This window comes from Symphodus melops (genome assembly GCF_947650265.1).
Source record: "Symphodus melops genome assembly, chromosome: 5".
NCBI lineage: Eukaryota > Metazoa > Chordata > Actinopteri > Labriformes > Labridae > Symphodus > Symphodus melops.
This window is the reverse complement of record NC_136695.1, coordinates 23,262,018-23,280,624: the sequence shown is the minus strand read 5'-3', so window position 1 is coordinate 23,280,624 and position 18,607 is coordinate 23,262,018. Positions and strand designations below refer to the sequence as shown.

Here is an 18,607-nt window from a genome sequence, read left to right as displayed (position 1 = left end):
AGATGGTTACCAAAGAAAAAAAAAGGTTACTCCTAAGATAACAACACGTATAAGGAAAGTTCACTTGAGATAAAAATCATGCACATTTGGCTCTCAAGTGGCTCTTTTCCGCAGATTAGTATCATGCTGGTCCCTAAACTTGTCATGACATAATCAGACAAAACAATCTCTTTCTTTGGAGCCAAGCAACACATATTATTCCATCAACTGTTCAGGTGTTGGCTGGCCAAGACGTGTCATATAAATTTGCAGTTGATGAATGCACACGGATATGATTTCAGAAATCAACACCATCCTTTATAAGAAGCCACCAACAACAAGCTTTTCATTCCTTTGTGGGGACTGAAGCTAGTGCACATACTGGATTACTTTCCCTGAACGTACCTTATTTTACTGGAAAATGGGATCAAAGATGTTTCTGCTTGTGGTTCTTGGACTTTTTATATTATTTACTGATCAAAGCCAAGGTATTGTATGGTGAATTTATGGAAATTATCAAATGTAATTAGATTTTAGAATAATATTCATAACCTGCGAATTTATTTGTTTTGTTTTTTCACTCTTTACATCTTTCTCAGGTTTTCCTGAGACACCTGAACAAACCCTAGCTGTTGGCACGGTCACTGGTGAGACTAATGTTTAAAAGGAGGAGTTACTTGAATCACTACATAAAATCACTTTTACTATTTTGTAATGTTTTACTCAAATATGTAAGCTTTTTCTTGTATCTTCTGTAGTTGGAGAGCCACAGGCAGTAGCAAATCCATTCAACACCCCAAAGCCGTGTAACTGTAAAGGTAAAAGTAACATTATTTTGGTAAACAGAAAATAAATTACACATGTAGTTTTTTTAATCCATTAACCTCACCTATTTTACGTTCTATGGTCTTGTTTTTTTTGGCTAACCTTTAAACAGAACAAGACAGGATGAATGTACACTGCCTTTGTCAGCAGCCTTCCAGACGCAAAGGCAAGCGTCGAGGATGTGAGTATGATACAGTTTATTCATTTTTATTTTTAATAACGTAAAAACATACTAATGCATCAGTTTAATCAGTCTTCTATTAAGTATACATGAAAAAATTAAAAAAGATTTTAAGATTTAAAAACCTCAATAACATAACTAATCTTTTTTTCCCCTTTCACTGCCTGTGTGGATTAATGAAACCCCAAGTGACAAAGCTGTGCCAGAGAAAAAAGAGGAACCTGAAGAAGTGCAGGGGGTTTTCCCAACCTCAGAAAGGTCTCAGAAATACCAGGAAGTTTCGCCCCAGTGTTCCAATATGAACAAAGCTAAGAAGAAGAAAAAAACCCTTGTAAAAAAATACATACTGCTTGTATCTAAGCTATCATTGTACCAAAAACTCCACGCCCTATTGTCCTATAGTGTCACCCACCTGGGGGGAGGGGTTTTAATGGAAGATCTTCAAACAGCCTGTTTGAGGATGTTTTTCTGAAAAAATCAGAGCAGGCACAAGATGGCGAGGATGGACTTGTCTCATATTTGGGGTTTGTATACAGACTAGGGACACATATTGTTAGAAAAAAATGACAAAGTGTATTTTGCATAGTTAAAACTGGTGATTTTTTTGTTTTGTTATATTTGTGTTATTATCATTTCAGATGTTCATTGCAATATAACTTTCTGTTACTTTTAATGTAAAATACTCAAGTCAATAAAGTACATGCCAAGTTGATTGTGTTCATTTTTATTGATTACAAAAATAAAAAGTTCTTCACTTAATCATTGCTCAATTACAATTCACTTACAATTAACATGTTATTGCAGACTGATTTTAAAGCTGACCAGACAGAAGAAGTACACAAACCAAAACTACAGAGGCATCTTAGATAAAACATTTGACGAGTTTGTGCACTATAAAGAAGCTTGAAATTCTTTATTACGGGCTTAAAGGCTAATCTAAATCCACCACAATTAAAATGTTTTATATGTTTTATATATAATGATAGCACTTAACATAAAAAAAACTAAAGGCAAGGCAGTTAATAACATTTGTTATTTGACCATCAGACTGATTGTATTATATGTTAATGAAAATGAATCGGATTGGTGTGATATCACCTTGGAATCAAAGCTGGTCACAAATCATATTCTTACAGCAGCAGAATATTGTACGCACAGTCACATCCCTTACATTTTAAAATTGGCAAAGTTGTTGACAAAGCAAGACGCATTTCTGTCTGTTTGTCAGAGTGAAGACTCAGTTGAAGAGCACATTTACTGACAAAGCAAGAAGACCCATCATCAGAGCAGCCGTGGACTGGGCGTGGAGGCCAACGGCATGAGCTAAGAGGGAGAACATTACAGAATAAAGACACAATGAGGGAAGAAGTAACATATTTTACAGAATGTGCTTGCACTTACGCAGTTGATGATTTAATAATAAATCATAAATAAAAGTGAATAAACTGGATTTAGATTTTTTTAAAATCTTAAATGAATACAAAAATGTCATCAGCAATAATTACTTCAAAATACTGGATCATGTTTTTATTCATGAAGAGATTTTCTTCATTAGATAACTTGTTTTCTGAAGAGAAACTATGGTCAAAAACGACAAGTACAAGCGGAAAGAAAGCGTTCGCTCACCAGTAAAGCTTTTGGTCTGGAACATGGTGACATTGGTCACCGGGTTTCTCGCCTTACATATGTACAGCCCATCACTCTCATTGGTCACAGGGAAACTGAGGACAGAGCCGGCCACTAGAGGAGAAGATAAGTTATTTTTGAACCAGTGAAACTCACTATCTGGACGAGAATCAGCAAAGCATGTCATGAGCGCAGTCCCGGTGAGTTCTTCTGTATTTAGATCAAGGATTGTCACCGTCAGAGGGCCATCTGCAAACACACAAAGAGACAGAGAGTTATTTCTAATGAGAGGTGGAGTATTCTGTCGCTTTGGCACAAAATGCTCACTCTCACAAGCTGAAAACTATTTGCAGCATATTGTGAGCTTTCAGAAACTTATTTAGTTATTAAATAAGCTAAGCTGTTAAGCTAAAACGATTACAGCCTGTAATTTTAAAATGTGTTAAACATTCTGACAAAAATCACTTCGACTGGGTGTTCATAAGTGAGTTACTATAATTAGTAAGGATAGTAGCAGTTACTGAGGAAGTGGACCTAAATGATGTCCAATTATTAATGAATATAAATATATTTATGTTAACATCTTTAAAAGCAGTAAAAATTTAAAGTGCTGACCAACTTCAGTGTATTTTTTTAAAATATTTACATTATTATTAGAAAACTTCCTTTGTTAATTTTTCTTTTCTTTTCAGAATTATTTTTATTAGCCATGTATGTATAACGAACAAGGAATTTAACTTTGATAAACTGTGCTGTCTCTGTACAATGTGGACATTAAAAATGAACAAATAACAAATAAACAATGTAAATTATAAAGTAATTAAAGATTGATATGTATAAGACTAAATAAGGTAGTTGCCATTGGGAATACAGATATAACATAGCAATCATGCTAACTTTGGCGTATTTTCATTATTGCATTTAAATATTTATTTTACACTGATGTTCATAAACATTCTCGTTCACTTCAAAATGCAAAATAATGAAATACAAATCAATAAACTCTGGCTATGGCTGTGTGTCCAATCATACACCTTTCTCTCTACCATGGTCAAAATATTCCTTTTTTAAAAATGTGCAACCTTGCATACATCTTGTTGGAGGATATGAGCTGAATCATGCACTCTATATAGAGCACAAAACTTCACCTACTGTAAAGTTCTTAGTATTATTAATACTACTGTATTAGTTATTTGGTGCTATAAAAAGGTTACAATGTCATGATTGACAGCTCTGTTTATGAATGGGTGTCCTGAGGTGTAGTGTGCATCAGATTAATAGAGTAGAGTAGAGAAAGAGGAATAATAATACACACTAACACAAGAGTCATTCAACTTGCCTAACTAAGACCATCTACCTGAAATGGATACAAGAAAAAAACCAAATGTGCAGTAAGTCAATGCCTGTAACAATGATATGTTGGCTTCATCTTTCTACAACAGGTTGAGATTAAGGGTCATGGTCCTTATGTTTAAATAGTATATGAGCTGAATTAGAGTGTGTCCCTATAACACTTACAGTTCACCAGAAGCGTGTATGGGTTGCTGAGATGCGATTTAGCCTTATTTGTAGCGACACACTTATACAACCCGTCATGGTTCCTGGTCACCGGAGTGAAGTGGAGCATGTTGTCTTTAAAGTGGTAAGACACTGGTTTAGCTGTGGAGGTGTTCATGAGTTGCATGTTGCCTTTCATCCAGTAGATACTATCATATGGCCCGCTGACTTCACAGATGAGAGAGAAGTTTTTAGAGTGTATTGGAACTGTGTTGTTGGTGACCTTTACTGACTCTATAGCCTCTGTGGACACAAAACACAGTAGAAATCAGTCATACAAACACATCCTCGTTTAAAGAGTCAAATCAATACTCAAGTTTTCTTACCAATGACTGTGAGCCTATGGGAGCTTTTGCTGTTCTTTCCTGTGACATCATTGTCAGCCTTACAGGTGTATTCTCCACTCATATCAAAAGTCAAAGGGGCAGTTTTAAACACTGAAGTATTGGCCACCTCAGAGCCATTGTACCACCAGCTATACTGACTGGGAGGCACCGACTGTGCAGAACAATCAAAGCTCACCACCTGTCCAGTCTCAGCGTAAGATGGCCCTCGAACAACCGGTGTTTTTGGCCCAACTGCAAAGGAGATATTGGTCCTAAATGGTGTATTTTTTTCAAAAATATCAAGATGTTAAAAATTTCAAAACAACAATAATCCATTAAAAAATACTTACAGTTCACATTGAGCTTGTAAGGAGGGCTGGTCATGTTCATGAAACGATTAAAAGCTACACACTGGTATTTTCCAGTGTCATTATAGTGTAGGGGGTTGAAGGTGAGCGTCTTATTATCCATGCTGAAAGTCGTTCTGTTGTCTTCATGTAGTGGATGACCATTTTTCATCCAATAAACATGCTTAGCATCTCCATTTACATTGCATGTTAAATAATAAACATGACTTTCAATGGCATGATGCATCGGAGATTCCACTTTAACATCCACTAGCTCTGAAAACGAAGCAAAAAATTAGATCGAGTTCTCTTAGGAGCCCCATTTTCCTTTTCAAAGTAAAAATAGCATTTTAAGTCTCACCAACAACTTCAAGCATTTTGTATGCTGTGCTGTTTTTGCCAGTGATGCTGTTGAAGGCAATGCAGATGTACTTCCCCTCTATGTTGCTGGTAAGAGGTGGTGTGACATACTCTGATGTATTGGCCACTTTGGTATCATTGAAAAACCACATGTAGGAGCTTGAAGGGTTTGAAGATGCATAGCAGCTGAGTGTGATATTGTCTCCTAAGATTGCTGCATTAGGTCCCTTGATAGTTGGCCTCTTTGGTCCATCTAAACACAGTGATATTTCCTTTAATCAACTTTATTGAAAGCATGTTCACAAGACCGTCAAGATATTTATGAACTGCTGAGATGTGACCTTTAGTTTTCTTGGATGAAGTGACGTCAAAATCTGATGTTTAGTTTATGTCAGTTGTCGCTTTGTGATAACTACCAGATGTGGCCCAGATTTTAAATTTAATTTCTATTTATTGTATGCAAAAGAATTGCAGTATTAGCATTTGATTTCGGGACAGTGTTCAGAATTTTGACTGGGGTTACAGATTTGGGGCAATGACTATTTATGCAACCCACAAATGTCCTCCATGTTAACAGTTTGAAACCCAGATTCTGTCCTGACAGATATCATTCTTATGTCCTTGTATTTAGTTTTCTGAGTCATTTTGTTTCAGTTATTTGATGCAAAAAAAACAGATGTCTTGTCATTATGTGCAGCTCTGGTGACAAACATCTCTCCTTGCAATGTAGTTAACTGGATTGGCAGAGGAGAGAATGAAAGGTGAGATAAAACTTAGTTAAAAACAATACAGTCACCTAGCTTATCATAAACTAAACCAATAATCTGTTATGTTGTTGATTATAACGCCCCAAAGGATCTGTAACATTTCAATGTTATGTTATGTTAAATGTGTGCTTTGGTTAGCAGAAGAGGTTTTAACTAAAGTTTTGCTCTTTAAAAATACTTACAGTTCACATTGAGCTTGTAAGGAGGGCTGGTCATGTTCATGAAACGATTAAAAGCTACACACTGGTATTTTCCAGTGTCATTATAGTGTAGGGGGTTGAAGGTGAGCGTCCTATTATCCATGCTGAAAGTCGTTCTGTTGTCTTCATGCAGGGGATGACCATTTTTCATCCAATAAACATGCTTAGCATCTCCATTTACATTGCATGTTAAATAATAAACATGACTTTCAATGGCATGATGCATCGGAGATTCCACTTTAACATCCACTAGCTCTGAAAACGAAGCAAAAAATTAGATCGAGTTCTCTTAGGAGCCCCATTTTCCTTTTCAAAGTAAAAATAGCATTTTAAGTCTCACCAACAACTTCAAGCATTTTGTATGCTGTGCTGTTTTTGCCAGTGATGCTGTTGAAGGCAATGCAGATGTACTTCCCCTCTATGTTGCTGGTAAGAGGTGGTGTGACATACTCTGATGTATTGGCCACTTTGGTATCATTGAAAAACCACATGTAGGAGCTTGAAGGGTTTGAAGATGCATAGCAGCTGAGTGTGATATTGTCTCCTAAGATTGCTGCATTAGGTCCCTTGATAGTTGGCCTCTTTGGTCCATCTAAACACAGTGATATTTCCTTTAATCAACTTTATTGAAAGCATGTTCACAAGACCGTCAAGATATTTATGAACTGCCGAGATGTGACCTTTAGTTTTCTTGGATGAAGTGACGTCAGAATCTGATGTTTAGTTTATGTCAGTTGTCGCTTTGTGATAACTACCAGATGTGGCCCAGATTTTAAATTCAATTTCTATTTATTGTATGCAAAAGAATTGCAGTATTAGCATTTGATTTCGGGACAGTGTTCAGAATTTTGACTGGGGTTACAGATTTGGGGCAATGACTATTTATGCAACCCACAAATGTCCTCCATGTTAACAGTTTGAAACCCAGATTCTGTCCTGACAGATATCATTCTTATGTCCTTGTATTTAGTTTTCTGAGTCATTTTGTTTCAGTTATTTGATGCAAAAAAAACAGATGTCTTGTCATTATGTGCAGCTCTGGTGACAAACATCTCTCCGTGCAATGTAGTTAACTGGATTGGCAGAGGAGAGAAGGAAAGGTGAGATAAAACTTAGTTAAAAACAATACAGTCACCTAGCTTATCATAAACTAAACCAATAATCTGTTATGTTGTTGATTATAACGCCCCAAAGGATCTGTAACATTTCAATGTTATGTTATGTTAAATGTGTGCTTTGGTTAGCAGAAGAGGTTTTAACTAAAGTTTTGCTCTTTAAAAATACTTACAGTTCACATTGAGCTTGTAAGGAGGGCTGGTCATGTTCATGAAAGGATTAAAAGCTACACACTGGTATTTTCCAGTGTCATTATAGTGTAGGGGGTTGAAGGTGAGCGTCCTATTATCCATGCTGAAAGTCGTTCTGTTGTCTTCATGCAGGGGATGACCATTTTTCATCCAATAAACATGCTCAGCATCTCCATTTACATTGCATGCTAAATTATAAACATGACTTTCAATGGCATGATGCATCGGAGATTCCACTTTAACATCCACTAGCTCTGAAAACGAAGCAAAAAATTAGATCAATTTCTCTTAGGAGCCCCATTTTCCTTTTCAAAGTAAAAATAGCATTTTAAGTCTCACCAACAACTTTAAGCATTTTGTATGCTGTGCTGTTTTTGCCAGTGATGCTGTTGAAGGCAGTGCAGATGTACTTCCCGCTCATGTTTGAGGTCAGAGGTTCAATCATCAACTTAGAGGTGGTTGCAAGCAGGGAATCGTTGAAGTACCACTTGATGTGGCTTGGAGGATGAGAGTCGGCGGAGCATTTGAGGAACGTCTTTCCTCCTTTCAGAGCCATTGACGGTCCCATGATCACTGGTTCCATTGGGCCATCTTTTAATGTCAGAAATTAAGTAAAAAGATGACTCCATATCTGCACTCTGTGTGTTAAAAGTATTTATTTACACAGTTAATTTATGTAATTGAATGAAATACTTACAGTTTACTTCAACTGTGTAGTGGCTGCTGTTCACCATGCTAACTTCATTAAACGCTTTACACTGATACACTCCTTTATCCGAACGTAAGACTGGCTTAAGTATCAGTGTCTTGTTGCCCATGTCAAACATGGTTGAATTGTCAGCTGAAAGAACTTGACCGTCTCTACACCACTGAATCAGGGTAACAGATCCATTCACTTCACAGTGCAGAGTGAGCATCCCATCTAGTATTGCTGGTCCACCTTTGTTATAAACCAGAACTGCTCCCAGAGGTTCTATAAGAGGAAAATGAAAAGCATGCCAGTTGAGTGAATATGACAGTGGACTTCACAATTGTAGGAATATAATTATTTTGTTTAAGAAGTGTAAGAAGGGTAGATTTAGCCTTGTATTGTCGGACTCATTCTTGAGTGCAAATTATTTGGTGACCGAGTTCTTTTAATCAATTTGTATTGGTTTTTAACAGATGAGAACCCAGATTCCTCCAAACAACACAACCAATCAAAGCAAAACACACACTTGTACTGTAGGCTTCAACCTATGCTTCATTTTTTATTTTATTGTTCAGGGTTTTTTTTTTTTTGCCATGCTTGCTCTATGCTGCTCTAACTTTCTCAGCTGTTGTATGAATGCAATTTTATCTTAAGTTTTACATAATATGAAGCCAGCACTTATAATTGAACCTTATTAACACAACCTTCTTTTTGAAAAATGATTTGATGGCAACTGTGATCTTTGTCTTTTATGAAAACGCCTTGACCCTCTGTCATTCATCATTATACCTGCCTTATTTTGGATTAATGATTAAAACTGGCCTGACCTTAATCAGATTGGTTGGAAATCCATCTGAATGTAAGGGATGCCATTGAACGTTTGGAGCATAGCAAACAAAAGACCACAAACCTGATTCCAGGTGTATGCATGGGCAATTAGTACCATTTTTATACCTGCCTATAAAATATGGTGTTACAAGTACTAGCCACATAGCATAGGTTAACGAAAGGACTACAAATAAATGAACACATTTAGCCAGCCAAGCTTGTTAAGTTTACATCATATCTTATGAGGAGCCCTAAAGACCACCTTTTAGAAGAGCATGGATTTTCAATAGTCTGTCCCATATCAATGTTATGGTGTTAACAAGATTTTAGGAAGCCACTGCAAAGCTCCCAACAAAACCCTAAGTAAACCAACAATTGTGTATGAATTGCATGACAGGCACATATTAAATGATAGATATGAGGGATGTGTTAGTCTTGTTGGTGTAACTCTTGTCACAAGGGCTGAACATATTTAGCTTCTTAAATATTGAACTATATCATTAAATTCTTCAAAGTGTCTCTTATGAGATAAAGTTCTACCTTACCTACAATCTTGATCATCGCACTTGCACTGTTGAACCTGGACGTGACTGTGTTGTGAAAAATGCATTTGTAATTTCCTGAGTCGCTCTCGTTAACCATCATTAGTTGAAGATTTGGACCAAAATGATTGAGGTACACCCTGTTCAACATCCACTGGATTGTGGCTGAAGGGCTGGACTCGGCTGAGCAGGACAGTGTGATGTTAGATCCAGTTCTGTGGTTGTAACCAGTGGGCATAGTCATCATCTTTGTATTACTTGGACCATCTGATGAAGTCAAAACAAGAAAATTGTGTTAGGAATTAATGTTAATTGATTGGTTCTTGAAGTATGAATAAACCTTTAAGCTGAAAACATACAGCTGACATTCAAAAGAACTTGGAGGCTGACTTCATGACTTATAAAATTGGACACATAGCATTTAAATGGCCCTTCATCATCGCGGGTCACACTGGTTATGGTGAGAGTGGCTCCTTCATCGCTAAACTGTACTCCTCCACCAGCGTTGACCGTAGAGTTGCCCTTCGTCCAGGAATAAGACAGGGAGGAACCATTCGACACAGAGCACATAAGAACTGCTGTGTCATTGAACTCCACCAAGTTGGTTTTGTTTTCCTTCAGAGTCACACCTGAAATAGGCACTGCAAGGTGGAACATAACCAGCAATTAGTCAAGTGTTTGTTGTTGATATATGGGATTGTTATGGACAAGCATTGTCATATATGCACTCAAAATACTCTGCAAAGATCAAAAAAACATGTATGACTCAGGCCAGGTGGCCTTGCTGGCAGTGTAGAGTTACAGTATGGATGGGCATTTGTTCTGATCCACGTTTGGTCTTAAATATCAGATATACATTTAAGTAAACAATAATTGGATGCATATTTACAAACTTTGTACACGTTAATCTGGAGATAATTATTTGATCACTTTATCACTCAATATTTCAAATAGTTCAAATTATAATTTTCAAAACATTTTGGTTTATTCTTAAATGTTTGAACAATGTTAAAATCAAAAGCACCAAACGCTTTTGTGTTTTGTTTACTTTTAGGTGTTAAATACAAATGTTAGAGTGCTAACACAAATAACTATGAAGGTAACGGGATAGCTACTTTACATAAACAATATATCAAAGAGTAAGGTCAAGACTCTTTTTGCATAATGTGTAGAGATAATATTTTTTATGAATAAGTGTAAGATTGATTGATGGATAAGCATTGCTTTTGAGCATGTCACTAAATAATGAATAGGATAATAAAGAAACACGACATGTGCATGAGTACCACAGTCCATATACAATTTTATGTAAATTATTGATCATGTTTTACCCGAACAAAACCAAATTAAATCTGCACAAAATTAATAGAAAACATTATAATCATATCACTGTCAGACTCAATTAAAATTGAATTTAAGTTTGAGACCAAATGAGTAATAAACATAACAAAGTAATCAAATCATCCTTACCTTGGACATAAAGTCTTAACTCAGAATGAAAGATATTCACAGCCTCTAATGTATACTTCCCAGTGTCTTCCACCGTTAGGGATCTTATAGTCAATGAAGAATTAATGGGATTAAATGTCACCCTGGATTTCCAAGAGTCTGAAATGGTAATATTATTTCCTGCAATGAACACAATGGTTTCAGTCTCGAACAACCACACGCCTGCAGTGACAGTGGCATTGCTGGAGAGAACGACTGTGCTGCCCACTTCTAAGGCGTTCTCAGAGGCAGATATCATCTGGCTATAAGCTGGGGATAGAAACAGAACAAACAATATTTAGTCATTCTTCTCATACATATATATTCACCATATGCACACAAACATTATGGAAATATTAGTCAAATTGGTTCAAAGCAAATGACATTTTATAAACCAGACTTAGTCTGAATTGACAATGAGGTCAAGTTAAAAATAATCCATCTCACCCGCTTTAAAGGTAATCATGGCCAAGATCAGCAGAAACAACATTGGAGACTCCATTTTATTCGTCTGTTCCTTTTTGTTGGATCTTTACGGTGAGCTAAATAGTCTTGAATCTGCCTTTTATGAATTAAAATCTTATGATAATGTATGGTCCTTTTGATTAACAACTATTTGCTCTTCATCAGTCCCACTCCTCTGCACTCTGCAGTGCTTACCCCTCATCTACCATCACCATGCCTCCTCACTGATCTGGCCACACCTTGTTTTGCCCTGAACTACTCTGGTACATACCAAGGAGTGTCCGTTTACTGTAAACCTCAGTCCTTCTGCAAGTTTCATCCAACCAGTGATAAGGGCTAGTTTTAAGGTAAACTGTTCAACTCAGAAGTAATAATAATAACTTTATTTATAAAGCGCTTTCAAACAAAGTGCTGTACAGGTACTAAAAAAGTGTGTCTTAAGCTTGGCTTTAAAAACATCCACAGAGCACGCCTGCCTTATGTCCATAGGTAGACTGTTCCAGAGTGTTGGTGCATGGTAAGAGAAGGCCCGCTCACCAACAGTCTTTTTCCTCACTTTAGGAACAGTCAGCAGACCAGATCCTTGTGAGAGCCCGAGAAGGTTCATATAGTCCAATAAGATCCGTTAAATAGGATGGTAAGACTTCTTCCATTTTTTCCCCATGAAGAGTTGTATTAAATGTGAGGGCAAAGACTGACAATGGAAAGTTAAACTGATTAAAATTTTAAATTGAAGGGAAATAGTCACAACTTTTGAATCAAATTTCTTTAAAACAGTCATTGATCTCTACTGACCATGTACACCTTTGAATGTCTTTCCACCAGACAATGTCACTGAAAGTTACTGGTGATGAGCCGCATCCTTGGCGACAATTCCCGCCGCCGTCTCTTTCACTTTCTCTATTTACTGTAACCAGAGACCCACACAATGAATATCCTATTCAACAAAGGACATAAGAACTTTTTAAAACCCCAGAAGTAATGAAACCCAAAGGAACATGCATACATACATACATACATTTGATAATGAGTTATTTTCCGTTGTGTTCTAAAGATCTCGAATTATCTTGTATCCCCAGATTTGCACAACTAGAAAATGAATAGACTTAATTTTCCTTACTAATGTGGTGAAATTACAGCAAGGCATGTCATGGTCCGGCCTCTATCAGTTACCAGTCTACTGCTTAGATATGTTAAGAACATGAGATATAAGTTGAGATCTTGAGAAAAAAAAAACTGAAAGTAACTTGTTTTTATAGAATAAGGGATTTAAAAAAGGTGTACAGACTAAAGAACCAACGTGTGTCATTTCAGAGTTTTTTGTTACCATTATAGTGCACTTAATAACTTATTTTCTGTTAAGATCAGCCACAATAAAGAGTGATTCTTCATTTTTTTAAAGGACTGCAACATAAAGTTTAATGTTCAAACAATGTTCAATATTCAGACAATGTTCAGACAATTCAAATGGACATTACAAGTGCTATAAAGAACATGGCTCATCAGAAAACACCTAATGTCACAAAGTGGAAAGACTGTTTGGTAACATTTTAGACAACAACTTGTTTTTTGTTTGACAGTTGCCCAGTCTGTATCTAATTTTCATGTTTGAAGTTTGTAGTTGTGCAAAGCCTTTTTTTTTTTTTTTTTTTTTTTTAGTAAAAAATAAAAAAAAACTGTTCAATGGAAGTATTTTATCAGCTAGAATTCACTAGGGAACATATTTCAACATTACAAGTTTCAAGAAAAAATGACATCATCAAATCTATATGATTATACCAATATTATCTTTTATTCTTATTATTGAATTAAAAAAAATCCCAATTCAATTTTCTTTTCCTTAGATTAGTCCCATGAGATAAGAAGCCAGCAGCATCTGTGAAGGAGAAGCAAATACACCAATTAGCCATAGTGCACATCTTACTGTATGCATTTACAATCTACCTTTGTTTATCCAGTACTGCTGTTGTCTAAATATGCCTCGATTTTATTTTCTCCTTTAAAGATTTATTTTAAGTTTGGCTGATGAATTTTCTTTCTAAATCAAACCTTGAACAAACGTACAAGCTCATTAAATCTCTGATGTTTGGCTTTAGGTGAGTATTTCCATGAGATAAAGATGTGAATCTTTACTTTATTGACACTTTAAATGGTTGAACTATTTATAAAAAGAAAAATGTTTGCCACACACTCGATGGAATAATAATATTTAGCTCAATACATCATTTGTGTCACATGTTTTTTTTACGAAAAAGCAACATTTATTTAGGCTTTTATTGAGAACTTGATATGTTTACACTGAAATAAAATATGCTTGTTTTTAAATCGATAATCCAAAACTTGCCTGAAAATTAGGAATGTATTCGAACCAGTAAAAGCAGAAGCAGAAGCCACATGTTGAGTCCTGTTCCTGGTGATTCTGCCGAGACAAAGTAAAGACAGCATGAAGTTTGGATCACGTGGAACATAAGATGGAGATTAATTGAGTCTTTACACTAACTCACTTGATATCAGGATGTTTGTGGTGATAGTGCTGTTTATGTTGGTGTGATTGTTGAAGGCCAGACAGGAATATGGACCGCTCTGCTCCTTACTGACACTGAACAGCTCCCACAGTGGGCCTGTAGTGTTCACAAGCTCTCCTCTGAAAGCCCACTGGAGCTGAGCTGGAGGGTTGGACTGTGCTGAACAGAGCATGGTGAGATTGGACCCCACCGAAAAGGACGTTGCGTTCTGTCCATTCACTGTAAGAGCCATGTTATCTGGACCATCTGTCAAAGAGAATCAGACAGAGGAGGAGAGGCAGCATTAGATCTCACTTAAGGCTCACACAGGGCTCCCTGTGGGACCACCATTTTTATCTCAGTGTTGAAAATGGGAAAAATTATTTCCTTTTGGTCAATAGGGCTATTTATTTGTCCATAGCACACATAGATGAGACATAAATAAGAGTGTATGCTTTGCTAAGGGCTCTTACTCACATGTGATTGTAAAGTTGACAGAGTTGCTAGTTTCATTGCTGACAGGATTGAATACATGACACTTGAAGGGTCCCTGGTCATAGCGGGTCATTTTGGTTATAGTGAGAGTAGAGTTTCCATCAGTGAGCTGGACTCTGTCACCGGCTGTGACCTCAGAGCTGCCGTTGATCCAAAGGAAAGAGAGGGAGGATCCAGAGGAGACAGAGCATGTCATGACTGCTGAGCTGTTGAACTCCGTCAGGCTGGTTTCAGTTGACTTTAAAGTCACATTAGAAACAGTCTCTAGGGAAGACAAGTGGATGACATATGATATTAATCCAAAAATGTAACATACCTACACTTATTTTTTGAGGAATGCAGACAAGGGACAAAGCAGTCAAATAAACCTATCCTGCAATGTCTAGCATTTATTGCAAAACCTAAAAATATTTTTGGTGAAATTGCTAGAAATGGGCAGATTTGAGCATGTTGAGGTGCAGTAATGTTGTACTGAACTATTCTAATAAAATATGTTTTGAACTTTCTTTAATCTAAATAAATAAGAGGTTAAAAATATTAGTAAAACAGACATTTAGAAAATGAAACAATGCTGTTACAGAAGGTTTACACAATACTACTTTTTTTCATTACAAATGGGTTAGTAAGAAGGCTTCCTTTAAAACATACACTATATCATAAGCTGTGTTGAATAAGACGTAACACAAAAGAAAAAGGTAAGCTCTAATAGATTTTGTTTTGTATGCAGAGTGAGAAATGTGTTGACCCAGTAGAAAAAGGACTCTGTGAAACTGAATTAAACACAATAGCACAATAAGAGACGATAGAGGTGAGTGTTGACATAAGCAGATGCAGACAGAGTCATGTGAGGGAGAGGGCAATAAAAAAAATGCACAAGCAGGTACCAACCCAGCAAAGCAGTCTCCAAGTTTTCTAGTTTTAAATAATACATTTTATTTATAAAGAGCTTTTCCAAATGTCAGACTCTGTAGGCTACATTCAGTTTTAAGTACAAACATGAATTCTTGTCAATCCTTTTGTTGTTTAGGGAAGCTCTTTTTTTCATTACCACAAGCACCAGTTCCAGTATACAGGGCAGTGTAAACAATAAATCAGCAATTTTTTCCCCCTTCTCTACACATCTAACTTCACCTGTGTTGACTTTAGTTGGTTGGTTGTTTTCCACACATTTTCGCACGTCACTATTTTTTTATGGTCTTATTTTGGAGTTAAATTACATTTTACTTGTGCTTACAAAACAGAACTCAATGTCCACTGTAAATTTACGTACACATTCTGTAGATATTCGACATGTACATACATACTGTACATCATTCAGAATTAAATAAATTACAAAAATCGGATCTTTTCAATAATGATGGCATCAGACTATAATAGTTGACAATAGTTGTTAGTCTTAATGGCACAGTTTGCCTTCAAAGGGACAAGCCTTTGAGGGGTCGTTTCTAAAATCCATACCCAATTGGCACCAGTCCAACCACGGGGAAGTAGGCACAGCCCTCGAGAACGCGTCACCCCTACTCTGCTTGGCGCAATAAACCGCGGGGCTTTTCGCTCCCCCTCTGCCTCGTTGGGTCGGCAGGTGTCAGCAAGTGGCGCTCGCGCACAACCTCTCGTTAAAATCATTTTTTTACAAAAATTTTGATCCAAACAAATTCCTCAAGATTAGTTTGAGCTCCAAGTAATTATATTATGTCCCCACACGCATTTACCTTAAAAAAATATATAATAATTTGCATTCATTGTATTATTTTGCTGAAATATTAATCGAAGCAAACATTTTAAAGATTTAATAAAAACAGAACCACCTAAAATAAGTTGAGGCAGATGGCACTTCTTTGTATGTATCTTTTGCAGAATGTTAGAGCAGAAAATGGCTATTCAACTTTCAAAGAATTTCCAGATTATGTGCTTTAATTTTTGGTGTGAGTGGTGTTTGAGCTCTAGTTGCTGGTGTCTAAACTAAATTTAAGAGAGGCTTTTGGGGTTTCAAGAACCAAGTTACTCCAAGCCTTGAACATCAGTCATTTAAGTCTTACCCAGTACAGTGATGGAGGTATTGGCCTTTAGTGGGGGGTCGGTGCCCTGCACTATGTAGACTCCTGAGTCCGACACCTTGACAGAGCTCAGAGTGAGAGCTCCTGTTAGGACATTTACTGACGCCCTGCCACTGTGACTGGGGAACACTGCCTGCTGCTCCCCAAGCCAGGTAAGAATTTGGGACTCTCCAATGGCCCAGCTCCCACTTTTAAAAGACGTGGCAGGAGACAGAGACAGCGTCACTGTGTCCCCGACCACAGCCGGGTTGATGGAGGGCTCAACCTCTACAGCAGCAGAGGCCAGAACTCCTGAGGAAAAATAAGACACGTATTATTAACTGTAACAAAAATGACACATTACCTGAACTCACCATGTAAATTAATTGGCAAAATCAGATCTCACCATGTCGAAAAGACAGCACGATTAATGCCAGGATTCCTGCACTTTGCCTCCCCATTTTTGAAGGTGGATTTAGGATTATCTTGCTTTTTCTCCCTTAATATACTTGTACATTTGTCCAGCCCCCTACCTATAAATACCTTCAGCATTAACGCCACTTCTTATCTGCAGGTGTTTCACATCGCTTGATGTTTATTCTTGTCAAACGTACAATAGATGTATTATATTTTTGTTGACCATCCTGGGTGAAGTTCTGTAAATTGCCAGTGAGAAAAATGACAAATTACGACAAGAGGTATGTGAGGCAGGATTGGGTGTATAGGATGAAATTGAGAGGCTTTGGGTGCTACTGTTTAGCAGTAATTTGGTTTTGGGGGGCTTAATAGAAAGAAAAAAAAAACTTGGGAGGTTACGTTGTTTATTTCTGTCATAAGTAGTCTTTGTATCGGCCCAACCCTTGGCAAAGGAAAAATTATGTTTTTAAGGGTTAGGGTTTTCTTTATATTGCAACTCCTGACAGTTTCGGTTACACATCGGGCTGCAGTTTCTGTGTGTGCTAGAGTGGGTGTCTATGTGAGTGTTTGTGTCAAAATAGGTTTCATGTTTAACACCAAGAGTACCATGAGATTCAAAATAAATACACCTGCACCAGTTCTGTCATTCATTTTTCCTGAGAAAGACACGACGTCTTAAGATAAGACAATACCAACATCTTTCACAAACACAGATGTGAGCTTCTGATGCTTCTCTTCCAGCATTACATATTGAATATGCAAACCATTGACACTTTTACAATACCACTGTGTTTACATCTGAGGAAATTATTTGAGCTGTGGGGGTGAAAAGTTCAGTATCGGAGCACACCTGTGTCGGCCTGTCAAACAGGAAGTGAGATTGATGAATACATTGTGTTATCTAGAGAGCTTTATGTTGAGTAGGAGTAGCAGAAGGAGAGGACAGATATTAATGACTTTTTAAACAGTCTCCATGGATGGATTTAAATCAGGCCTGGTTGTCCCAGTCTGTATTTATTACTTAAGTTTTTGCAGGAAGGCTAACACTGTGTCACCTGATGTTATACCTGGCAAGGTTATGAGTAGTTTTTAATCGCTAAAGTGATCCGCAATCAATATCTTTTGAAATAATGCAACTGATTTCTTCTAAAAAACACATTGTCTATCCTTGCAACCAAACACACGTGTCCAGTGAGTCAGCATTTTCTTCATTTCCATTGTTTACATGATAAGCTGCAGGGATCTTCCCTGCTATTTTTTTTTCTTCATATCCTATTCAATCACTCCATTTTAAATCAAGCCAGTGCCTGGGTGTGAAAAGTGGACAAAGTAAAGTGGTGGTCAATACCATATATTTCAAACAGTGAAAGTTGAATATACAAAATAAATACCAGATACAAGCTTTATGTCAAAAAGCTGAAATTAAATTAAATCAATATTCAGTGCCAGTGAGTTCCACAGTTAAGGGGCATAAAACAAAAGGCTCTCTCATCTTTGCTTGTGGCACCTTATGGAACATTTCAAGAGAAGCATTTGAGGACCTAAGGATCTGACTGGAACAAGAAATGAAAGAAGATGATTGTTTTTTCTAGTTAAGCAACCTACTTGTAACTCTTTTCTGTACATACAATATTTGCAAAGCAACAGTTTTTGAGCTTATAGCAAC

At 36.9% G+C, this 18,607-nt stretch overlaps 2 protein-coding genes and 1 long non-coding RNA gene across 3 annotated transcripts; 1 reads left to right on the top strand and 2 right to left on the bottom strand.

Moving 5' to 3' along the window:
* The first annotated feature begins 339 nt into the window (after positions 1 to 339).
* On the top strand, positions 340 to 1,616 carry LOC306824519. Its single transcript, XR_013779151.1, has 5 exons — positions 340 to 467; positions 579 to 626; positions 738 to 797; positions 917 to 985; positions 1,175 to 1,616. It is a non-coding gene; the product is annotated as an uncharacterized lncRNA (long non-coding RNA).
* Positions 1,617 to 1,754: 138 nt separating this feature from the next.
* LOC306824293 (hemicentin-1-like) lies at positions 1,755 to 11,613 on the bottom strand. The gene is made up of 15 exons (XM_079344380.1): positions 11,472 to 11,613; positions 11,007 to 11,294; positions 9,896 to 10,177; positions 9,540 to 9,803; positions 8,173 to 8,448; positions 7,815 to 8,066; positions 7,457 to 7,729; positions 6,509 to 6,760; positions 6,151 to 6,423; positions 5,203 to 5,454; positions 4,845 to 5,117; positions 4,495 to 4,746; positions 4,130 to 4,411; positions 2,612 to 2,860; positions 1,755 to 2,308 (listed from the first exon to the last, which is right to left on the bottom strand). The coding sequence occupies exons 1-15, from the start codon at positions 11,524 to 11,526 to the stop codon at positions 2,223 to 2,225; spliced, it is 3,609 nt and encodes a 1,202-aa protein (XP_079200506.1). The 5' UTR covers positions 11,527 to 11,613; the 3' UTR covers positions 1,755 to 2,222.
* A 2,227-nt stretch (positions 11,614 to 13,840) lies between these two features.
* On the bottom strand, positions 13,841 to 16,985 carry LOC306824018 (cell adhesion molecule CEACAM1-like; the record flags this gene model as incomplete). Its single annotated transcript, XM_079343975.1, has 5 exons — positions 13,841 to 13,908; positions 13,994 to 14,260; positions 14,471 to 14,752; positions 16,528 to 16,836; positions 16,931 to 16,985. The coding sequence occupies 5 exons, from the start codon at positions 16,983 to 16,985 to the stop codon at positions 13,841 to 13,843; spliced, it is 981 nt and encodes a 326-aa protein (XP_079200101.1).
* Positions 16,986 to 18,607: the final 1,622 nt, after the last annotated feature.

Bases quoted from the DNA above. Each gene is read 5' to 3' on its own strand.
- LOC306824293 (XM_079344380.1), bottom strand. From the start codon at position 11,526: ATGGAGTCTCCAATGTTGTTTCTGCTGATCTTGGCCATGATTACCTTT. The intron at 10,178-11,006 runs GTAAGGATGATT...TCCACCTTGCAG, and splicing joins GTTAAGACTTTATGTCCAAG to TGCCTATTTCAGGTGTGACT. The intron at 2,309-2,611 runs GTGAGCGAACGC...TCTCCCTCTTAG, and splicing joins CCAGACCAAAAGCTTTACTG to CTCATGCCGTTGGCCTCCAC.